The sequence below is a fragment of the Pholis gunnellus genome (genome assembly GCF_910591455.1).
Source record: "Pholis gunnellus genome assembly, chromosome: 10".
In the NCBI taxonomy this organism is placed as follows: domain Eukaryota; kingdom Metazoa; phylum Chordata; class Actinopteri; order Perciformes; family Pholidae; genus Pholis; species Pholis gunnellus.
Genome location: NC_136537.1, coordinates 14,432,959 through 14,443,438, shown reverse-complemented (window position 1 = coordinate 14,443,438; position 10,480 = coordinate 14,432,959). Strand labels below are relative to the sequence as shown.

General features: G+C 41.5%; 1 protein-coding gene across 5 annotated transcripts; it reads left to right on the top strand.

Moving 5' to 3' along the window:
* The first annotated feature begins 2,287 nt into the window (after nt 1–2,287).
* Nucleotides 2,288–10,400, top strand: LOC306702376 (signal-transducing adaptor protein 1-like). 5 transcript variants are annotated; one of them, XM_079167971.1, is made up of 14 exons: nt 2,290–2,545; nt 3,102–3,189; nt 3,406–3,446; nt 3,531–3,769; nt 5,532–5,888; nt 6,077–6,148; nt 6,592–6,708; nt 6,867–6,923; nt 7,418–7,599; nt 7,845–7,976; nt 8,338–8,407; nt 8,485–8,587; nt 8,668–8,856; nt 8,942–10,400. In XM_079167971.1, the coding sequence occupies exons 5-14, from the start codon at nt 5,787–5,789 to the stop codon at nt 9,097–9,099; spliced, it is 1,182 nt and encodes a 393-aa protein (XP_079024097.1). In that variant the 5' UTR covers nt 2,290–2,545; nt 3,102–3,189; nt 3,406–3,446; nt 3,531–3,769; nt 5,532–5,786; the 3' UTR covers nt 9,100–10,400. The 5 variants fall into 5 exon arrangements, with proteins under 5 accessions (XP_079024100.1, XP_079024097.1, XP_079024096.1 ...); XM_079167974.1 differs by having other exon boundaries at nt 2,288–2,545; nt 3,531–5,888; nt 8,947–9,120; XM_079167970.1 differs by having other exon boundaries at nt 3,531–5,888.
* Nucleotides 10,401–10,480: the final 80 nt, after the last annotated feature.

The following is a 10,480-nucleotide window of genomic DNA, read 5'->3' as shown; positions in this document are numbered from 1 at the left end:
ATGTTAGTCTCCACATAGATTAAACATGTTGTGTAGATGTAGCTGTATTTGCAGAGCAGACACAGAGAACACAGTGGTTACAGACCACACAGCAGACCGATGAGTAAAGCCGGTGGTCCTGTGTTAACATTACTCTGGCGGAAACAACCTCCTCAGCAGGAGCTCCACCTCACGGCCCCAGGCTTCTGTCCTCTCAGCCAGCTCTGCTTCTCCCTTCCTCCGCCTCACCCCAGCCTCTCATTACAGGCCAGCTTACACCTCCACTCCTCCATCACTGCAGCCATTAGAATAGGGGATTGCGTGGATTAATATGCATCCTTACAGCTAGGAACACACACGTGCATGTATTTTGTCATTCTACTAATTAGAACAAGTCACGATTGCAGTAGAGGGATGGAGGTAGGGAGAGAAATAAAAGTGATCCTGCGCAGACGCTGTTTTGTTTTCCAGGAAGGGACGTCTCCTGCTGCGTCTACCACGACCAGCCATGTTCCTGTAATGAAGCCTGGGGATGGTCCCACCCCTGCCTGACCTTTTACCCTGGTCTGCCAGCTAATCATAATCCAGACCTCTTAGGTCAGTCTGCATCAAAGCGTGATCACTTATGTCTGATTTGAGTTGAGCCTCAATGTGTTTCTCTCATCTGTCCTCTTGTTTAGGGCGTCCGTGTCATTACGGCTGAACGCGGCTCCAAAAGACCTCCTGATTATTAAAACATGGCTGACATCAATTTAGAAACACAAATCACAATTACAAACATGTTGAAATAAAACCTGAAATGATGTACTTCAGCTGTCGTGTTTTATTTACATAATTTGGAGTCAAAGAATATGCGCATGCTGTTGTTTCAGACTTAACAGAGCGTCATCATTCCAACATATTATCCCCCATCCCTGCCACCCATGTGGCCATTTTCTCCTCAGCCAGTGGTTGAGGGGGAGCATCATTAGAGGCCCCGTGATGGAGAACAATGCCTGTTTTCTCTCCTTAGTGTGCGTCTCCCTGGCCTCCCCTCCAGCAAGAGGGATTAAAGGAGGAGATGGGAGATGCCAAAGGGACCCGAGGGGTCAAAGAACACCGCTGAGAAAGGAATCTGTGGCCAGCGATGGGCATCAGTCTGTAGGAGGCATGTAGAGAGCAGACATACAGTGCCAAATGTTTTTACTGTGTACATCTACATAGTTGTATGGGAATGTTTTTGTGTTATAGATGTTCAAACTGCAAAATACGTGTGCATAGGTTTGCAACTTAAAAGGTGCAAAGCGTGATTCCACGAGTTACTTGACATCACACACAATCAGTTTTACCTCTCCAGGCCCAACATCACATTCTTTTTCACATTTCTTCACAGTCTGTACAACATTCAACATCCTAAATTGAACCGACTCGTCGTTACAGCAACATATCTAGTAGAAGCTTTTATCAGCAGGGGGCAGTAGTTGACAGTGATTTGCTTGGTTATAAGCAACAATATCAGCAAGTTTGCACAGAGCTGACACCTTTAAGCTGCAGCTTGTTAAGACGAGATAAGAAACTAATTTTTACAAACAACAAAACTGAACTGACTGCTCACCCTCCAGCAGTCTCCCAGTAATGAGCTGTTTGTAGGCATTAGTTTTGCAGCCAATTCTCCAGCGAGCATTATGAGGCAAGCCACAGTTGCTAGGAGAACAGTGGCACAAGTGCACAGGCAACCCAGAGGGGGTTATTTTTGGTCTAGACAACAAAACCAAGAGGGACCCGATCAAAGACCTCAGGCTGTGATATAACATGCCCTAAATTACACTGTGTATATGCATAGACAGTCAAAAGCAGTTGTTGAATTAGCTGGTGTATATTTTTGACCTGGTGTCGTGGAAATGACCCGAAATGCACTCAAACACAGTTAAAATGATGCACAAAACACTGATGGGTTTAAAGTAAAACAATCACATTGTGATAGAGGAGACCACAAAGCACATTGAGGAGTGTCTCAACATCAAGTTGTGTACAATAAATCACTATAGCACTCCGAGGACAAAGAAATCACATGATTAACTTCAGTGCCTTATATAAAAGAAGAGTGGTCAACAGGTCATCACTGCCCTTCTCCTCTATATCTGTAACCATATAGAATGTGCAACAAGCTTGACTGTGTACGTATGCTTCAATGCTAATTTGATATGAACCAAAATCATTTTTACTTTCAGGCCGACGCTGTGGACATCGAAGGCAACAACACAAAGGGTGAGGAATGCAGACGGATCGGCTTTCAGTAGGTTTCACTGACACACCCTGTTGGCTCACACACACACACACACACGCACACGCACACACACACAGGATACCTTGCTCACTCACTACTGGATGGTCCACAGCAGGAACAATGTGCAGCCGCTGTCTCAGTGACCTAAGGAGCTTCAATGGTGGTGATGATGACGATAATTGTCCACAGTGTCCATCACACAGCAGCTGTGGCGAGTTCAAAGACCACCGCTGTCTGGCTCATATCATGAGAATCTGCAGGACGCATGATCAGGCAGCAGTAGGCGGTTTATTCTCACAGGTAAGATGACGTAAAAGGCCTTCTACTGCTACTGCCATTACATCTATTTACCCAGCTATGTTGGCGATGTTGCAACTAATAGACTATACAGCCGCACTGAGGGAACAGGCCTTTTCATGAACAGGCCTTTTCATGACCATTGATGATGATAATAATAATGGCGATAAACAGACAGTAAGTGAAAATATCTCTGAAAGTCTAATTTATAATGTTTTGGTTGGTTTTAAAAGTTATATTGGATTGTAAAATCAGTAGTTAGTTTTGTATCAATAGCAGTACACGTGACATACAGAAGCTGAAGGTGTATTTTAACTTTACTTAAACTTTATTAATCTACACCTCTGCACACAAAGGCTCTATCTATAGTTATGCAAAACGTATTTTAATAGGATTTGATTTACATGATTTTTTTGGTCATAATTAAGATGACATACACAAGCTCTGTTTTACAGCATGAAATATGTTGCTATTACTTATATTACACTTGGTTGTTGTTCATTTGTATTACATTTTTTACTGTAAACTAAACATCTCTTTTGGTATAAACACACTATAGGTTGAAGCACAGAGAAGGAACAGGCGTAGAGAGAAATGGCTGAGCATGACCTGTGTGCTATTTTTTATCCTGGCATTCACTTTCCTCAGTAAGTGACAAAATGTTTATCATGAATGTACTGAATGAAAGAAGTTCACAGAGGAATTTCAATAACGTACAACCACTTATAAAAGAGCTCGATATACCTTACATCAGAGTGGCCTTTTATCAGATTTAGGAAATAATAGTTACAGTATATGCCTCTGTGACATCAGTGTTTTCTCTCGATCCCAGTGATACACAATGTGTTTGTCTCTTTCTAAAGTGGGAACAGTTGGCAAAGAAGACAATGATGCACAAGACTATGTAAGCCCACATTGACTCAAACACTCAAACACTCATTCACAACTTACTTCGACAAGACAAAAAGAGTCTTTCTCTTTCTTTTAGGATGCTGATGTCTTTCTTCCGTCCAAAGCTGTGTGGTTGTTGGGATGTCTGCTGTTCTGGACTGTTTGGTTGCTCCTGTTACTCCTCCAGATGTTCCTCTTGTTGATCAAACTCTTGCTGTGGTTGATCTCTATTTTTGCATCCCCTCTATTTAGCTGTGCGTCGTTTCTCCTGACCTGCGTTATACTGCTGCTACATTATACATGTAACGCTGTGTTTTTCGCAACCACCAGTCCTGTGTACGTTTATGGCATGTTTCTCTGTGTTATTATTTCACTGCTCATTTTCACCAGATGAAAGTCAGAGATGCAATGATTTGAATGAATCATATATATATATCTCGGATAACAAAACGTTTTGAAAGAAGAAGAAACACATTCTTTCTCTTCAATTAGGTTAATCTAAGAGAAATCAGGTTTTTTTTAAGCAACAGCCTTATTTGGTCTGGTATGACCGGTAGCTCGCTAATGTTAGCAAACATTGGATAGATTTAGCTGCATAAGAGACATTTTCTCTATTACTATCTATTACTCTAAGTTTAATCATTTAACATAATGGTCACTTGTGTCCACAGAGCTTTCTATTTGGCATTGTAAGATGGAGAAATATGAACTTGTGAACTAATTAGCTGTATATCTTTTTCATAATGACAAACATACTGTATCTATCTACTGTTTTATAGACGTGGTTTTGTTGATGCATGTCAATTTAATGTCATTATAAGCTTATTTGTGATAGTATAAATAAATAAGTTTTTTAGGGGCAATGCAGCAAGCCAGAAGTTTAGAATTAGAAAAGGTGTCAACATTTTTCTGTCCTCTTACAATATATTGAGACGCAAAACTACATTTAATGAACATTTCTTTGATATTATAATGACTTTCATCTACATTTATCCAGCAACTAAAGCCTAACCCCTAGCTGGTCCAGTGTGGGTTGAGGCTATGTGTGTGTGTGTGTGTGTGTGTGTGTGTGTGTGTGTGTGTGTGTGTGTGTGTGTGTGTGTGTGTGTGTGTGTGTGTGTGTGTGTGTGTGTGTGTGTGTGTGTATATTTCTTTTAATTTAACCTCTTCAACTCCCCCCCATTTTGGAGCAACAAAATAAAATGACATACCCAAATTAAATTGCCTGTATCTTCTGAACCACTTTGACTATATGCATAAATGAGGTCTGTCTTGAAAGAAAACCCCCTAAGGTACCTAGTGAAAGTGTCTGTAGACCTGTAGGTCATACAGAAACAGAGCAGTGGGCCTTAGAAGTCAAAATAAAAAGTGAAAAACTGACCGCGTCGGCCGACTGCTTATATCAATAATGAGCTCGGTTTGTCATATTTATACCACTGTTTTATACCAGCCGCTAGCTCCATGGTAGCATCCGCTAGCACATTTACTCGTAAAATCGGGTCTATACTGTATCTTTCGCCGTCAAAATGCTGCAAGACCCGACTTGCGGCGGCCATGGCAACTTTGGACAGTGTGTGTTTGGGCTCCTTTTGTGAAAAATCCGTGAGGAATTAAAGAAAACCGATGCTTTCTTCGCAAAAAACACGTTTCTAAGCATGCTGGGATTTTTTTTTTTTTTGCGCCATGTTTTGTGACGTAATTTTCGTAAGCAAGCCGTAAGAACGGAAAGGGAGGGGGTCGAGGGCGCCGGCGTCCTCGCGGAGTTGAAGAGGTTTTAATGACATAAACTGAAGCCAATAAAAAGTCTAAACTGTGACTGAATATTGACAAATTCTCACACAACTAATCTCCCTGAATGCATTGTCACCACGCTGATATTCAGCTCAGCATGTGTTAAATGGAAATAATTAATCCGGCTTGCAAATTAAAACTGATTTATTAACTCGTAATCTGTGTGTGTGTGTGTCTTTGCGTGTGTGTGCAGACATGCTTGCATGCTTCATTGCCTGATTCTTAGTTACGCCTAGGTTCAAATTCCAAAAGGGGATTTTATTTCGGGATTCTTATACCAAACTACTTCCTTCTTCCTTATTCTCAGAGTCCAAACTGCACTAAGACTGAAGGAAAAGGGCCAGAGGAGCTTATCAGTGCAGGTTTATGGACCAACAATCATCACAGATATAAGACTCATTGTGAATCCATCACTGCTTTGAGAGCTTCACGAGGGAATCAACAAGGAACCAAACTTTCTCAGGACCCAGGGTGTTTGGTGAACGCTAATGAAAACAGAAGATAAGTGAGCCAAAGCTGAAACAAATCAAGCCAGTCGAAGCTCATTGATTTTTACAGGACGATGTCTTTGCCAGCGAGAATTGTTCACCAGAGGAGGGCCACTATCACAGATCTGCCTCTTTACTACTCCGGACACCTGCTGAAGAAACTCACCAAAGAGAAGGTGAGGATGAAGACGGAAAACGTCATGCAGACAAATGTGTAGAATAAAAACAATAAGAGGACTACAGGGGTAATAAATGGTGGTGTTTGCAATTTCAATTTGAGGTTTTATGACTGCCTTAAATTCTGTTTAATTTGGGAACGTTGTGTCAAGAACAGACATCCATAATGAAAATGTTTGATTTTCAGGATTTCAAGAAGTACTACGGAGAGCTCCGAGGAGCCACACTCTTTCTGTACAAAGATGACACACAAGACACGGTCAGCAAACGGTTAACTTTGCTCTTCTATCTTAAGCTTTATGAGTAACAATAGAGACACTTAACATATTCTTCAATATATTTGTTTTTCATATTCTATAATAATTATTCTTATTCTCATTTTTAATTTCGTCTTTTATTTCACAGTCAAAGTCCTTGTACATGCAAATATACTTGGCAATTCATCGTTTCTGATTCTGATTCAGCAGCATTAGGATATACAAAACAACAAATAAATAAATCAGATTTAATGAAACGGTGCATGCTTCTCCGATAATAGACATACAGTGTTAAACCTAATAAACAACAACACTGTTGAAGGGCTATCAGAAAGTAGGTGATAAGAATGGTGCAGAAACAGAAATGTATTCTTAGTCACTCCTCACTTTTATTGATCAAGCACGTGTCTAGAAAGTGATAAGTCTTGTTTGTTACCTTCGTCAGTACACAGAGAAGCTGGACCTGGCGCGGCTAAAGTCTATGGAGTTAGATTCTCCGTATCAAAGGAAGGAACCCACCATCTTCACCCTCACCCTGCACACAGAGGAGATGCAGCTAAAGGTGAAATGTTTCTCTCTTCTCCGAGATGGAGTCAGTCTAGGGTCCATGTAACTAAAAGAAAACTGACTGGAATTTACAAAAAACTTTTAATTTACAAAGAAATATTATACGGAATGTGGCACACAACCAAAATGTCTGCTGTTTGTGTGACCGTACAGATGGAGAACGCTGACACAGGAGAAGAGTGGAGGGGTTACATCCTGACTGTGGTCAAAGTAAGCAAACAGACAGACAGACACTCTTTTGAAAATGATTATTTTCTGCGTGTAATACTGTACCTATTTCATACACAAACCACTGAAATCAAGTATTTCCTGGTTAATGATTGATATGGCTCAGGGTGCTTCTAAGGACAAACTCCCAAGAAGAAAGCAGCAATACCTGCAAAGTGAAAGTAAAGATTCAAGTAATCTCTTACATATGTGACAGAGAAACTGCATCAGTACATATTTGGGAGTGGGTGGATGCAGGTGTTTTCTGTTAGATTGATGAAACGCTGCACCTGAACTCTAAGCGGATCGGGTAAACACAGGTCACAGATTTCCTGAAAAAGTTGATTTATTTGATTTCTCAGAGGAAGTCAAGAATTTACAACCCCACACCGTGGATGTGTTTTCTAACTTGTTACAAATCTAAAATTGCCGATTAGTAGATTAGATTATTAACGACAATGAGTGATGCAGTGTTGACGAGCTCCGTTTCCCCGCAGAAACAGATTCCCAGTAAGATTCAGCTGCTGCCTGGCCAGATGTTGCTGCTGCAGGATGCTCTGGATCAGGAGAGGAGAAGAACCCCCCCCAGGGCGTGTCCAGCCCTCCCACCCCGACCACCCTTCCTCCTCTCAGCCTCCTCCTCCCCTGCGACGCCCAAAGACGAGTGTGACCTTCCTGCGTAAGTTAAGAGAGTCTGTCTCCAGAAACAAATACAGGAACAGTCTATAGATGTTTCACACTACAGGAAAGACAAAACTAAAAGGTGGACGGGGATTTCCCTGAGGAATGTTGACGTCACTGTTCCCGTTATCCTAAATTGATGAACACGTTGTCGTCCCTTGCCCTTTGAAACAACACACCCGCATCTTTATTACCTGCACTGGCAATGAGGAAGTGCGTCCTGTTTTTCTTCGATTCCTGCAGGTGTTTCTTCAGAGTGACTCGGCAGGAGGCTGAGCGAATGTTGGAGGAAAACCCAGAGTGTGGAAGCATTATCCTGCGCCCTTCCACCTTCGCCAACAACTACGCACTAACCCTCAGACAACTGAAGCCCAGGTCTGTCTGAAATGTACCAAAATACAGGGATTTATATTTAGGTTACACTTCTCAATTCTCACAGAGACGGAGTTAAATATCAGGTTTTCTTTCCTCTGACAAATGCATGAACAGGAAGAGCAGCGCTATTATTTAAAATGTGTCTGTTATTTTGTGAGACAAGTCTTTTTCTCCACCCAAAGACAATAAAGTGTTACTGAATTCCCTCACTAGCATATGGATCATTTGCCAGTGTAATGTAATTCATGAGATGCTACAGCTGGTGGATGAACACATCCACATCTCATAAAAAAAAATACAAATAATAATATATCAATGAGTTATCAGCAGGAAGCAAATACTCCTCTTGTTTGTGTTTCAGTGGGCCGGTCATGAAGAACTACAGAGTGACCGCCACAGACAATGGGTTTGTCATCGAACTGGACATGGCAGTAAGTCCCCACAGCTCTATAAAGCTTTATTCATCTTCTTCGTCTTTGCTTGTCTTCATGTGTCCTCCTCTCTGTAGGTGGCGGTCTCCTCCTTGGACAAAGTACTTGAATACGTCCTTGAAAAGACGGAGTACCGTCTTCATCCCTACATGGCATCTCAGCCCTACGACACTTGCATTGGTGAGAAGAACGCTGCTGTTACAGTCTGAGTGGCATGTGCACAACTCCTAAGAACGTTTGTTTGTGTGTGTGTTCAACAGATGTGTCACCTGCTCCAAAGTGTATCAGCATCACTTCACCTACACCTAAAATAGTACCCAGGGCACAAGTGGCCCCTATGCTGCATTCACAGACCAAAGAAGAGCTTCTGCCGCCTCCAACCAAACAAGAGGAGCATGAATATGTGGTTCCTGAGGATCAGTGTCCTGATGTTCACAACCTAAAGCTAGGTGACAATGAGTGAATGTTGATTTTAACAGCTATAGAAGTGTGCATATGAGCGAGTAAAGTCTAAAAAGTTTTTATCTTAACTAGTTCAGACGGATGGAGAGCTTCAGCAAGTTGTAAAGATGCGGAGGGATAACTTGTACACTGAAATGGACAAGATGGAAGCCACCACAAAGAGGAATGTAACCAGTGAAAAATCCCACTCCGGCACAGTACAGTGGACCACAGAGAGTGCAGCAGAGTGAGGCGTGTACCGTTGATGCTCGGTGAGGACCTCACTCTTCTTCTCACTCGTCTTCTCATTTAATACCTAACTTTTAACGACAGCTGTGAAATCACATGCTCCACCTTAAGTGTCTTTCAAAAATGCACTGGACAAAGTTGGTGGCGGTTAAATTAAAATGAAAAAAAACGTTCTCAATCTCTTAAAGTAGGGGTCTCAAATATAAACTAGGAAGGGGCAATCTGCAACGACCACTGCTGTACTGTGTGATTGAATGAATACAACCCACAACCCCTCCGTCTGGACACAGATGAGCTGCAACACGCCATAAACTAAAAAAAAGCGGCGATGTATGCAGACAACCGGGTCAAAGCCGTCGTATAAGACACTTCATACAATCTTTCCAAAAACTAAACTAAACTCACCAAGCCGTCTGTCTGCTACAGCAGTGTGTGTATTGGTAGTTCCATTAGCCGTTAGCGGTTAGCCAAACACACCGTTCAAAGCAAAAAGATGGGGAGCTGCACTCAGCTGCGTCATCACTAACGTCCCCTACCGGCCAGAAGTCGGTTAAGAGTGGTGAGTGAGGAGTCAGCAGGCAGTTTAAAACAGGCAATAAAAGGTGTTTAGAGAACGTGAGAGTCACCGCAACCACGAGAGGTCCTTGAGCATGCAGCTATAACTGGGCAGTTTGCTGCTTCAGAATGCAAGATTAACCGTGGACATCCTCCTGGCGGAGATAATATTAATATTCTGTAATATTCGAGAGTTCTGTCTTCTGTTCATCTCTTGGTTTAGCATATTAGCATGTTAACACAGCACAGCTGAGGATGATAGGAATGTCAATAGCTTTGCTTATATTTAGTAAATAAATATAATAAATAATTAATGTATTTGCCGGCCAAATTTACAAATAAGACTAAACACATGGGTGACCTTCTGAATCTGGACTCCGAGCGGTTAGTTTGAGACCTCTTCAATTTAAATACACCATTTTTACATCGCAACAGTGGCCTGTAACTTAAAAACGTATTTCCTTGATGAAAGATTTACAAAATCACTGTGACCGTTAAATGATGTAGTAAAGTAGCTTTTGTGTATAAATGGCGAGAGATTACAGCTCGATACAGACAACTTCATGACCCAGATATGAATAGATTAGAATATGATTTCATATTCACTATTAATGACACAAACGAGATGTATCACTGAGATATGGATCTTTTCTGTTACGTAGTTTGGAAGGTTATCATGTTTTTGCTCAATTGTTGTGGTTTAAAAGTGTAAAAATGAACATCCCGTGAAAAGTCCACGAGTCAGTTATTGAATTTATAGATTGTCGTTTTTTGATATGAAAGAATGATCGAACTGTGAAATTCAAAACCACACATAAACGTAATCTT

Coding starts and splice junctions, on each gene's coding strand:
- LOC306702376 (XM_079167971.1), top strand. CDS start 5,787: ATGTCTTTGCCAGCGAGAATTGTTCACCAGAGGAGGGCCACTATCACA. Junction 6,709..6,866: donor CAGAGGAGATGCAGCTAAAG/GTGAAATGTTTC, acceptor GTGACCGTACAG/ATGGAGAACGCTGACACAGG. Junction 7,977..8,337: donor CTCAGACAACTGAAGCCCAG/GTCTGTCTGAAA, acceptor TTTGTGTTTCAG/TGGGCCGGTCATGAAGAACT.